General features: G+C 45.0%; 1 protein-coding gene across 16 annotated transcripts in view; it reads right to left on the bottom strand.

The window, feature by feature from the left end:
* LOC135507014 (type II inositol 3,4-bisphosphate 4-phosphatase-like) overlaps nt 1–13,625 on the bottom strand; it is a 333,119-nt gene that overhangs the window by 77,181 nt on the left and 242,313 nt on the right. For all 16 annotated transcript variants that reach the window (XM_064926488.1, XM_064926482.1, XM_064926486.1 and 13 more), the window contains 2 exons: nt 3,203–3,317; nt 554–623 (listed from right to left, as the gene is read on the bottom strand). In XM_064926488.1, the coding sequence (XP_064782560.1) occupies nt 554–623; nt 3,203–3,317 (185 nt within the window). The remainder of the gene's footprint in view (nt 1–553; nt 624–3,202; nt 3,318–13,625) is intronic.

The raw sequence follows: 13,625 nt of genomic DNA, 5'->3' as shown, positions 1-13,625 counted from the left end.
CTGGTATGGTTCTGTAGATAATGAATAAAAGGTTACAACGGGGTGAATTCCATTAGAGCCACACCTTTTCCACTGTCAACTGGCTGTCCCTCCCTTTACTTACTTAAACCAAGGCTTCCCATTTTGATCTGAGAATGAATAACATGAGTTCTTTAATCCAACTGGGAAGCCCCATTGAGACTTCAACTCTCTTTGGCGGGAGAAGGTCGGTCAAGGGCGGCGCACATTCCAATGAGAAAACCAAGAAGTATACGGGGGTTAACTTAATGTATCACTTGATTACACTATGTCAATTTCAAGCTGCTTTTGGGGGTAACACTAGGTCATGGTAATTACAGGGGTGTAATAGTTTTATAAATAAAATAATAAACTAATTTCACGAGGAGAGATTGGGGTGGTTGGTTAGACAGGGGGAGGAAGGGGGATCAAATTAGAGGGGATGAAATTAGCCTTAAACCTCTACCCACTGATTACAATGTTACAAGGACGATGGAAGTCAGCAGTTAAATTATAGGTGTTTAAAGGTAGAAGGAACAAGCGTAGTTGAACTTACCAGCTCCCGTCAGGGGGCTATTATCTTTGTCATTTGGGGTTCCCTGTGATGACTCACAAACTAAGGTGCACTGTGGAAAGAAGAGAGAGAGATAGAGAGAGAGAAAGAGAGATGTTTGATGTTTACATGTACATGTCAAATCTCTACCATCAAACACACACATATGAATGTACATTGAACTCTGCTTTTCTCTGAGCAGCGGGGCGGCCACGTCTAGCTTGACATGTTGTTGGTTCAGCATGTCTTGCTCTTTAAATACATATTCATTTAGCTCAGTGTTTTTTGGGACAGCAGGAGGTAAATGACAGACAGACAGACAGACAGACAGACAGACAGACAGACAGACAGACAGACAGACAGACAGACAGACAGACAGACAGACAGACAGACAGACAGAGATCCTCCGTCACTCAAGAACACTCCATGTGTTTGTCACCGTCCCCTTTGATAATGAGTATCTTCCCATCACAGCTGCTGAAGGCCCCTTTTAGATGATGCGTGCGGGACAAGACATCAAAGTGCCAGTGACAACCAACAGTTTTCAGGCCTCTCTGTCAGTGGCATCGAGGTTGACAAACCATCAGAAATACACTTTACCAATTACTAGGACTGCTACTTTTGCGAAAAAAAGTGGAATTTAGCGAAACAAGGTAGCTTCATTTACATCAGGGGAACAGAGTGAAACAAGGTAGCTTTCTTCACGTCAGGGGAACAGAGTGAAACAAGGTAGCTTCATTTACATCAGGGGAACAGAGTGAAACAAGGTAGCTTTCTTCACGTCAGGGGAACAGAGTGAAACAAGGTAGCTTTCTTCACGTCAGGGGAACATAATGAAACAAGGTAGCTTTCTTCACGTCAGGGGAACATAATCTATTATTTAGGAGTCAACTCTCTACCACCACATCATTGTAGTGGCAGAGAATGGCAAGCGACAGCAGTGGAGTCCTGTATCTCAATACATTGAGAAGGTAAATGAGAAGGAACTGCTAACTTTGCGAGGTGGGATTGAGGTAGAGTAATGGCAGTACAGGTGCAACGCTGAGCCATCTGAGAGGTACGCAGCACGAGACCCCGACTGTTGCTGGCAGCAGCACAGTTGTATTGGGAATTCAAGCTTTATTAAACTCTTCTTACAGTTTTAACTGAAAGACAATACAAAAATGGCTATGAAAACATTAAGATAAATTGTCCACCCACACGACACCATCAAAAGAGAGCAGGAACCAGAGGCAGCCAGCCATGTTAGAGCCCCAGTCAATTATATAAGACTGCTCTCTGTGACTGATTTACTCACAGTGGTCTCACACACACACACACACCACACACACCACACACACCAACACACCAACACACCACACACACACACACACACACACACACACACACACACACACACACACACACACACACAGAGAGAGAACGCAAAGGTAACGAGGAGAAGTGTCAACAGACTACAGTTATGCTGGGTCAGTGGACACCCTATGCTATGGAGTTATGTTATCTCCTCTCAGGAAGACATCATTTCTACTGTACGCAGATCCATTTTGAGTGCCTCCTCGTACATGCACAACTACCAGCCAGGTCACACCAGATCAACTTCAGTATTCCACATTTGTCCAGGACCCCAGGATGTCGGGAGATGCTTTCAAGACCATTCACTAGGGGCAGTGTGAATGCCTATTACCATCAAGTAGGTTTGCGGCATGCTAGGGCTTTGTGGATGGGGATAGAGGATCTTAAACCGTGCGCTCCGGTTCAGAGGATCGCGGGTTCAAGCCCAGTGCTGGGCAGTCATTTTTTTCCAGTTTTAACACAATCCTAAACCTTAACCAGTCGGAATGAATGCCTAAACCTAAACGTTGAAAACAGAAGTGAGACCGTGACATCTTGTTGCAAGTACAGTGCTTATATACGACACATATTATATTTTAGACTAAACTAAATATTCCCATTGGGTGGAATAACTAGTCAAATGAAGGTAAAGTACATACATAAACTTTGTTTTTGGTGTGAAAACACCCCATTGGGAGGACGTTTGACCACTCTTCAGGTACCTGGCGATCTCAGAAGAAGACATCATCTCTCTCTCTCTCTTCCTCTCAGTCCTGTGTTTCTCAGATGGTGCAGAGTAGCATGTCGTGGTGAATCAGCATAGTTGATTGTAGGTGGGATGGTCTCACAAGGGAGATGCCATTTACTCAGACGAGGTGAGTCTCGTAGGAAGGCTAAAAGGCCATGGGGTTTAGCCGACTATCCCACACAAATAGAAGAAGGATGTATGACGCTCCCTCTCTCTAATTCTCTAATGCTCTTTGTGCACATAATCACACACAGCATTCAGGCTGTCTGAGCCAATGGCTTCTCTGGCTTGCGCTCTCTCTCTCCCCCACACACACGCAAACGCCGTACGCACACACACATGATAAACATATTCAGTATCTAAGAGTCCCTATCCCACTCTCACCCTCTCGTCACACTCTATCCAAGGGCTGTAAGGGCTTGATGAATCTCATTAGGCCACTTGAGCAGTGACAGACTAATCCTGCAAGCATCAGTGCTAGCCGAGACATCTGGAGGGGAACGACTCTCTCACACACACACACACACACACACACACACACACACACACACACACACACACGTCCTCACCTTCTGGGCCTGCTGCACGTCGGCCGTGATGTGATCCATGTCCCCCTCCTCCATCTCCCCCATGTTCACACGGCTCACCAACACTGTCCCCACCGCCAGCACACCATCAGAAGACCTGGGGGAGAGTGGACAGAGTGTCAACTACGGGAACGAGAGAGAAAAGAGGGCAGAAGCGAGATTGAGAACAGAGGTGCAGATGGAGCAGCCAATGGGACAGAGAATAGAGGTGCAGATGGAGCAGCCAATGGGACAGAGAATAGAGGTGCAGATGGAGCAGCCAATGGGACCGAGAATAGAGATGTAGATGTAGCAGCCAATGGGACAGAGAAGAGGTGTAGATGGAGCAGCCAATGGGACAGAGAATAGAGGTGTAGATGGAGCAGCCATTGGGACAGAGAATAGAGGTGTAGATGGAGCAGCCATTGGGACAGAGAATAGAGGTGTAGATGGAGCAGCCAATGGGACAGAGAATAGAGGTGTAGATGGAGCAGCCAATGGGACCGAGAATAGAGATGTAGATGGAGCAGCCAATGGGACAGAGAATAGAGGTGTAGATGGAGCAGCCAATGGGACCGAGAATAGAGATGTAGATGGAGCAGCCAATGGGACAGAGAATAGAGGTGTAGATGGAGCAGCCAATGGGACAGAGAATAGAGGTGCAGATGGAGGAGCCATTGGGACAGAGAATAGAAGTGCAGATGGAGCAGCCAATGGGACAGAGAATAGAGGTGCAGATGGAGCAGCCAATGGGACCGAGAATAGAGATGTAGATGGAGCAGCCAATGGGACAGAGAATAGAGGTGTAGATGGAGCAGCCAATGGGACAGAGAATAGAGGTGTAGATGGAGCAGCCATTGGGACAGAGAATAGAGGTGTAGATGGAGCAGGCAATGGGACAGAGAATAGAGGTGTAGATGGAGCAGCCAATGGGACAGAGAATAGAGGTGTAGATGGAATAAATAAGAGGTGGTGAGGAACAGAGACTGAGAGGTCAAGAGAGACTGTAGGCTGGAGTTTCTCAAGAAATGTTTATTGCAGTTGCAAGTGACATCATCTCAATCAACTTTGCTGATACACAAGCAACTGAAACACCATTGAAATGTCATGCAACAATGTGGTTTAAAAATTCTAAACCAATGGCATCTGTTGCGTTACATTGTGATTCAATAAGCTATACAAATAAAAAGAGTTGCACACTCCATATGTAAACTCCCAGTCATTTATTGGGTAAATCACCTCATTGTGATTTTCACAAATAATTTGTTAATCGAACCTTTTCGTTGATGATTTAGAAAAAAATGCTGTCTGTACAATGTGTCTAGCCAAATTGAAACTGCCAGCACTGTTCTAGCTGGCTAGCTAGCTATCGACTAACTAACCAAGCTAGCAACTAACTAAGCTTAGTCTAGCAACTAACTAAGCTTAGTCTAGCAACTAACTAAGCTTAGGCTAGCAACTAACTAAGCTTAGGCTAGCAACTAACTAAGCTTAGGCTAGCAACTAACTAAGCTTAGGCTAGCTAGTTGAAACTGGTCTGGGTTTACTTTAAAAATTAAATGTATTGACAGCCCAACCACATACATAAACCTTTACTAGCCATGATGCCAATGTCTATTTATACAGCTCCCGTTTAACTAACTATGTCGCTTCTATCAACCTTGATGGCGGTTCCGGCAGCAACAGGCAGCGTGAGCGACAGCTGTGTTGACATGACAACTGGGTCAGAGTTCTGTACCTTCGAATGGATCACACGACAAAAGCATTTGTTTTGATTGTGTTGTTTGCAACGAGTTTCACAAAAGTTGAAACGTTTGCAACTGATCTGGATGCCACCAAGTTGCAGATGAATTTGCTTATCAGTTGCTGGGGATGTTGCATGAAGCAATCCAAAAAGCAACATAGCTGCGTCCAAGTTGCTTCGTGTAACCCCAGCACATTGTGGTCAAATCACTGAGTTACACACCCTCTTCCTCCTTCAGTGACAGATACAGAACAGATACCACCGTTCTCATATTAGGGAGCCCCAATGACTTTTCTAACCAATGATCTGATGGGAAATCCATTGCCAGCAGTAGTTCGTCACACACACACAGGCACTCGCACACGCGCGCACACACACACTTAAATGAACAATTCTCCCTGGGTATTAAGCTAGCAGCATGTGTGATCTAATCCCCCAGTCAGATTGATCTAGCGCTAATGGGCCTGGTCCCACTCCCAGTGGACAATTAAGGGCTATCATAATCACAGCCAAAGCCTGGGGTGCGAGAGGGAGAGAGAGAGCGAGGGGGGAGGAGAGGGGGACGACACCCCGGGGAGAGAAGGAGAGGAGAGGGATGGTGAGGGATGGAGAGGGAGAAGAGAGGGATCTGGAGAGGTACTCTGGGCCTGGAGAGAGAAAGAAGGGGATGCTACCCCATGGAGAGGAAGGGAGGGATAGTGAGTTGAAGGACGGAGAGGGAGAAGAGACTGATCTGAAGAGGGACTCGGGGAACTGCAGCAGTGGCGTTCTCGCTCAGAGACTCATTTGCACACGGCGGTCCTTTGCTACACAGAGAGATATAAGTCTGTTGATGGATCCCAGGACCCATGCCAGACATCTGCTTCAGTGTTTATCTTTCTTGGTACCCCCCCCCCCCCCCAACCCCCCAACCCAACCCACCTCCTCTCCCTCCTTTTCCACTCATCCCTCATCCCCCTCTCCTCCACACAGAGAACATTCCGGAATGTCACCCTAACTTTGAGTAAACATGGTCAGCCCAGATCGAGCCGCTCGTTCCCTCGGCTTATAATGGAGAAAATGAGATGAGCATGTTGTTGTTTTTAACACCTGTTGCACAGCTAGCAGACCACCACCGTTACTGCAATGGGGCTACAGTGGCCCACCTAGGTACACTTTCCAGGTTGCTTGAGCGCCTTACCATAATGAAACATTGCACTTAAACAGTATAGGCTTTAAAGTCCTACTCCTACTCTATGCAAGGCTGTAAACTGCTCCAGTCTCATTTGCAGATAATTTATCACCCGATTTACTTAAGAAAAGGTACATCTCAATAGGTGGTCCAGGTATCCTCTTTTGTTCTCTATGGCTCCTCAAGAAAGGGGAGAGGCCGATGACATCACATCTCCCCATCAGACCAGCTCCTTGAAGTTTGCAGCTGTGGCTAAAAACAACACTATTTTGCGCAAACATTTTTTTTTTGCCTTAGTGTGTGTACTTCACTGTATGTACAGTGGGCAGAACAAGTATTTGATACACTGCCGATTTTGCAGGTTTTCCCACTTACAAAGCATGTAGAGGTCTGTCATTTTTTATCATAGGTACACTTCAACTGTGAGAGGCGGAATCTAAAACAAAAATCCGGAAAATCACATTGTATGATTTTTCAGTAAATTAATTTGCACTAATTTGTTCTCCCCACTGTATATTTGGGATATCGCTTTCCAACAGTAAAAGTCAAACAAATAGCTGGAGAACGTCTTTAAGGTAATTGATTCCTGTGTGGGAGCGATGGGAGATGATGTCTTAGTTGTACAGACTGTAGCTTGCACACGGATGGGGGGTGATATGTCATATAGTTGGCATCTTTAAAATAACACGCTTTCACAGTTTTCTGACATCACTTTGTGTGTGTGTGTGTGTGTGTGTGTGTGTGTGTGTGTGTGTGTGTGTGTGTGTGTGTGTGTGTGTGTGTGTGTGTGTGTGTGTGTGAGAGAAAGAGAGAGAGAGAGAGAGAGAGAGAGAGAGAGAGAGAGAGAGAGAGAGAGAGAGTGATAATTACCATTATAGCTTAAAGGCAGGTTAAGGAGAACTTGGTTCAAATCAAGCGGGCGTGCGAACAGAAGTTGCCTTCCTGACAAGATGGTTGTACCGAGCAGCGCAGCTACAATCTATCTGTTAGAGCTGTGATTGACCTCAAATGACCTTTGTAGCTGCCTGCTGCGGAGCGCTGCCGGAAAAAGAAGATGGACAGTAAATAAGCTCCTCTCCTCCATCCTCCCACGATTTCTCCACCTCCTCTTCCTCGGTTCTGGAGTTGGCATTGAACAGCATCTACAGATTGCTCTGCCCGCCTGTGATCTCCCCGCTCAACTGTCCTCATCTACGAATTGGCCCAGAGTTCACTTTTTGTGACAGTGCTTAAATCAGAGCAGCTTCGTTAGAGAGACACTAAAATGGATGTGCTTAAAGGGACACTTGGATGCCGTTTGTAAAGTAAACACTGGTATGAACGTGCATTGGTTCTGGAGATGATGAATATGAGGTAAAACAATTGGTGAGGTCTTTCAAGTGCCTGTCGCGTATTTGGAATCGTTCACAAAACAATTAGTTATTAAGGAAGCGGTTTATGGCATTTAAGGTTGATTTATTTTGTAACCCTTCCTCAGTTTGCAAACATGTCTCAAAGTGACACAAATCTGTACTAATTACTCATACTAGTCTGGGTGATGAAATGCAAGTCACTCAATTTAGTCCTTCAACTTCATTCCATCAATGTGTGCTATATTTTGAATGTATTAACCTAGACGTGCTTTAAATATGTATCCTATCGTGTGGTGTTTCGGTTTATTTCTTATTTCCTTATTTGAGCGACTTCCTTTACTTTGAATTGGTTAACCTCCTTTTCAGTGTTTGTCTAGCTGTGATAAGGAGTGTTAGTCAGGGACCTGAGTCGTAACCTCCACACCAGAGGAGAGGAGCATTGTTCAGCAGATTCAAGCCAGCAATGGAAGAGGACAGGTGACACAGGCTGTGACAGGCTGGGACTGGATGAGTGTGACCAAGCTGTGCGCACAGAAACATCAGCCCACAGAGAGAAACATAAGATTGAACTTCACTCAATTTTCTAGAGCTGTGGTCACCAACCGGTCGATCGCTATCAACGGGTCGATCTTCAAGACATTCCTAGTCGATCGCCAAACATTTCTGTAAAAAACCCAATGATAAAGCCTTGTGTTCCTATTTTTTTTGTTCTTGGGTTGTTGGAGGAAGGTGCACCTGAGTCAGCTGTCCTGTGCGCCGGGTGGATTAAATGTTGCCATTTTGAACCGTTTCAGGTGTGTGAAGGTGCAAACTCTGCCTTCCTGGCGGGCCCAGATAGCAAATCAAGTGCACTGTTGGCCTACCGCTGGCCAATCGGATGGCTCAGATGACCGTGTCTGCAGTAACTTAGCAGGCATAAAAGAAAGCTACAGCAAAATTGATACTGTCAGATTTCAAAACGTTTAAAACCATGACCAGAGAGAGACTGTCAACGAATACAGCAAAGAGCTGCTGTTTATATGTTCATGTCTACGTTCTTACTCAGCATTGTCAAGACTTTGTATTCAACACTTTTAAAATGCACATTCTTCCCATTTCCACTCAGCGCTACAACAAGCACTGCAGCAGTAATGAATGAGGAGGAAAGTCTATCTACAGGCTTGTTGTTATTATCAGCAGCTTGAGTCCTTTTTAATAGAGGACTTTTTCAATTTCTCTGTTCATACTCAAGGAGTAACAGCATGAATTTGTGCATTAGGCAGAAATAATGCCGTGCGACACCATCAGCTGGAAGACGGTCTCCCTTTTTGGTCAGTGGAGGAAAGGAGGAGTGGTGGGGTGTTGAGAGGCAGACCCTCAGTCTGTGGCTCTCTCCCTCTGCCGAGACTAAGCATCAGACGCAGGCACCATCAGCCCAATAAAATAAAAAGCTCATGATTTTAATGGATGCTCACTCAGCTGTGCTTCACAAGTAATACAACCACGGATCTATTACCTGTGTGATTATATAGCCTACCTCAAATGTTGAAATACAATTGTAAAAAAAATGGCCCGAACAACAATGCATTGGAAGTGCAATTCAAGCAAAGACAATATGCAGTTATTATGTATTGGGTCTATAACTTACTGCACAAAAGTCATTGCTACAGTACTGTTTTTAATTGGTTAATGTTGCATAGGCTTACAAGTTTTTAAGTCATGTAAAAAGAAACTTGGAGCGGTAGATCTCGGCGTGCATTTTGACTCAAAGTGATCTTGACTCAGAAAAGGTTGGTGAGCACTGTTCTAGAGTTGCAACATACCAAAACAGAACACATAGGATTCTAGGAGGATTCTATTGCATTGTCACACACTACTCAGCCCGTACTCTACACAGATTTGTGCGACATTAAAAAAAATCTGAGCTGCCATTTGTGCCATTTACTTTGAACTGGACTGTGTTTTCAGCATGAGTAGCGCGTAGTGGAAGCACTTGTTTTGAGATCCAAACTAAAGCTGCATGTAGCCACGTGTGCACATTTGGTTAATTTCCTTTGCTAGTTAGTGAGTTATTAGCCCAGGGAGTCAGCAATAGGGGACTGATTGCTTCCTACAAGAGCACCAAACGTGCAGATTTCTAGACATATTTGAAAAATGAGTAGTAAAGAGCTTTTCTTTTGTCTTAAAGGGGCAGTGTTGTATTTTAAGACTTGGCTACTTAGCATATTCAAGCCATAGGCAGAGGGTAGCATACATTTGTTTGATTCTCTGGAATAATGATAATGTATTTTTATTTTGTAAAGTGTTTTTTTGCATCAGACAACAACATTTTCAGTCACCTCCTTGTCTGAAGAACAAGTGGCTAAACAGGTTAATGTTTTTTTCCCAAAAGTCTCATGGAATGTAGGCCTACATTGAACACCACACTTTGGCTGCTACTGTAGGCTGCATGATAGAAGAGCTATTTCCATGTTAAAATGTTATGGGATGCATTTTATCCATTGCTTTTGATGGTAGGTAACTTTGGTACATGGACACTTAAAACTGTACCTTAAAGCGGGTACAGCCTCAGTGCTCACAGTAAATGGGCACTGGAAGTTGCACAGAATTTCCACAATGTTCAAGTTTGCGCACAACAGACCTGAAATTTGATGACGTTACTGATGAAGCTTTCTCCACCGTCTCCAGACGAGGGCCTGCTACGACGAGACTGCTACGACGAGACTGCTACGACGAGACTGCTACGACGAGACTGCCACGACGAGACTGCCAAGGCAACGACTACCGCATCGGAACCCTGTGATGCCAACGGCGAAGCGGCGAATGCTCCAAGCTAAACAACTGTGGACTCTAGCGTGCATGTGGTGTGAGCGTGACCAGGCATGTCCTTGTGTTTTGTTCTGTGTTGCTTTTATCCTGTAACGCCCTTTTAATACTAAGAACAAATGAATATATTGTCTGCCTGTGTCTGTGGTAATTGGGATTGAAAGAACCTTGGTTTTTGACACGTATACGAGCCATGAATATTACAACCAAACTGGAGTCAATAAAGAATGGCTCCATAAATGAGATGATTTGCTCAGGGAGAGTGTAAAATGTAACAACTCTTTGTTCTGTATCAAGTTGGAAAAAAAAAAAAAAATTCTCCTCAGAGAAACCATTTTCTTTTCTACTCAAACCCATTTCACTTCCTTAAACTCTCATGACCCATTCAGGAAGCACAAAAGGCTGCAACTGCACTAGAGCAACTAATGCACACCTATCCTAAACTGACCGATGGCGGCCATTTTGTGACTGCTGTTCAGAATCATGACTCCAGCCAATCAATTAAAGCCCTGAGCCATAGTGACATCTAACAGCTGCTGGGGCTGTGTAGTGGAGACTTTGGGTTGGCTACCGCCACCTATACTGAGGGACCTGATTCATTCATCACAATCACTTTAAACAGTCCCCTATAACCCAATAAAGCTGCTTGTAACAGATGCTACAACCATATCCGAGGGTCCTTACATGGGAGAAGAAGATTAAATTTGTATTGAAGGTCACTGTAGTCTCTGAGTCATTGAAGCATGAAAGCGTGGAAACTGGACTGGAACAAACTACAGTTTAGAAACTGTCCTGCCAAGGCATCAAGGTTTTAGTCTTGATTGAGTGGGCCTATCAGGGGTTGGAGTGAGGCATAAACAAACCAATCGATGGAGAGGACAGTAAGACGCATGCATGGTTTCTCCCAATCTTGGCTAGGCCTTCCCATCAGCCCTGGCATGCAGTGCCTTGGGCCGGGTTAGCTGCAAAAGTGTCTAGAAGATTGAGCACAAAAAGCCAAGGGCAGGAAGTTCAAGACAGCCAAAGGAAATGACAGTCAGGTAGAGAGAAAATAGAAACATGAGCAATGTGAGAAAGAGTGCCCTGTTTCTGCCTTCTAGTCAACCACAAGAGAGAGAGGAGAGAGAGAGTCACATACAGAAACAGAGAGGATAGAGAGGAGAGAGAGAGTCACATACAGAAACAGAGAGAGAGAGGAGAGAGAGAGTCACATACAGAAACAGAGAGAGAGGAGAGAGAGAGTCACATACAGAAACAGAGAGAGAGTGGAGAGAGGAGAGAGACACATACAGAAACAGAGAGAGAGTGGAGAGAGGAGAGAGACACATACAGAAACAGAGAGAGAGGAGAGAGAGAGTCACATACAGAAACAGAGAGAGAGGAGAGAGAGAGAGTCACATACAGAAACAGAGAGAGAGGAGAGAGTCACATACAGAAACAGAGAGAGAGGAGAGAGTCACATACAGAAACACAGAGAGGAGAGAGTCACATACAGAAACAGAGAGAGAGGAGAGAGTCACATACAGAAACAGAGAGAGAGGAGAGAGTCACATACAGAAACACAGAGAGGAGAGAGTCACATACAGAAACAGAGAGAGAGGAAAGAGAGTCACATACAGAAACAGAGAGAGAGGAGAGAGAGTCACATACAGAAAGAGAGAGAAATTAGAGAGAGTGAAAGTCACATATAGAAACACAGAGAGAGGAGAGAGAGAGAGTCACATACAGAAACAGAGAGAGAGAGGAGAGAGAGTCACATACAGAAACAGAGAGAGGAGAGAGAGTCACATACAGAAACAGAGAGAGGAGAGAGAGTGAAAGTCACATATAGAAACACAGATAGATTAGAGAGAGAGTCACATACAGAAACAGAGAGGAGAGAGAGAGAGTCACATACAGAAACAGAGAGAGGAGAAAGAGAGAGTCACATACAGAAACAGAGAGAGAGAGGAGAGAGACACATACAGAAACAGAGAGAGAGAGAGGAGAGAGACACATACAGAAACAGAGAGAGAGAGAGAGAGTCACATACAGAAACAGAGAGAGAGGAGAGAGAGAGAGTCACATACAGAAACAGAGAGAGGAGAGAGAGAGAGTCACATACAGAAACAGAGAGAGAGGAGAGAGAGAGTCACATACAGAAACAGAGAGAGAGGAGAGAGTCACATACAGAAACACAGAGAGAGGAGAGAGTCACATACAGAAACAGAGAGAGAGAGGAGAGAGACACATACAGAAACAGAGAGAGAGGAGAGAGAGAGTCACATACAGAAACAGAGAGAGAGAGGAGAGAGAGTCACATACAGAAACAGAGAGAGAGAGGAGAGAGAGTCACATACAGAAACAGAGAGAGAGGAGAGAGAGTCACATACAGAAACAGAGAGAGTAGAGAGAGAGTCACATACAGAAACAGAGAGAGAGAGAGAGAGAGTCACATACAGAAACAGAGAGAGGAGAGAGAGTCACATACAGAAACAGAGAGAGGAGAGAGAGAGAGTCACATACAGAAACAGAGAGGGGAGAGAGAGTCACATACAGAAACAGAGAGAGGAGAGAGAGAGTCACATACAGAAACAGAGAGAGGAGAGAGAGAGTCACATACAGAAACAGAGAGAGAGTCACATACAGAAACAGAGAGAGGAGAGAGTCACATACAGAAACAGAGAGAGGAGAGAGTCACATACAGAAACAGAGAGAGGAGAGAGAGAGTCACATACAGAAACAGAGAGAGAGAGGAGAGAGTCACACAGAAACAGAGAGAGAGAGGAGAGAGTCACACAGAAACAGAGAGAGAGAGGAGAGAGTCACATACAGAAACAGAGAGAGAGAGGAGAGAGAGTCACATACAGAAACAGAGAGAGAGAGGAGAGAGAGAGAGGAGAGAGAGAGTCACATACAGAAACAGAGAGAGAGAGATTAGAGAGAGTGAAAGTCACATATAGAAACACAGAGAGAGGAGAGAGAGTGAGTGAGAGCGCAGGACTGAAAGGACAGGCAATTGTCTTGCCTCCACAGAGGTCCCCTGAAATGGCGTCTTGAGAGTACAGGGGAGGGGAAAGTTCCACGGAAACGTCAAAGTCCCCACACTCCCACAGAGAGAGACCAAGAAACCCGACAGCAACAGAAGTACAGCGAAGCACTTTAGCTTACCCCTTAAGAGGCCTAAAGCTTTAGCCGCGGGACGCTAAAAATAAGATAGAAATACACTGCAGGACCCTAAAGAAAAGCTAGTTTCCTTTTTGCTCCCACTATTACTCCTCCTTGTCAACTGAAGTGGAGTTTGTTGGTTGAGTCCCTTCAGAACATGTTAAGAACTGTGTCCCGCATCGCAAGAGGGAGTGGTCATGCAGACAT

Source organism: Oncorhynchus masou, chromosome 20 (assembly GCF_036934945.1).
Source record: "Oncorhynchus masou masou isolate Uvic2021 chromosome 20, UVic_Omas_1.1, whole genome shotgun sequence".
In the NCBI taxonomy this organism is placed as follows: Eukaryota; Metazoa; Chordata; class Actinopteri; order Salmoniformes; family Salmonidae; genus Oncorhynchus; species Oncorhynchus masou.
This window is presented reverse-complemented; position numbering and strand designations above follow the sequence as displayed.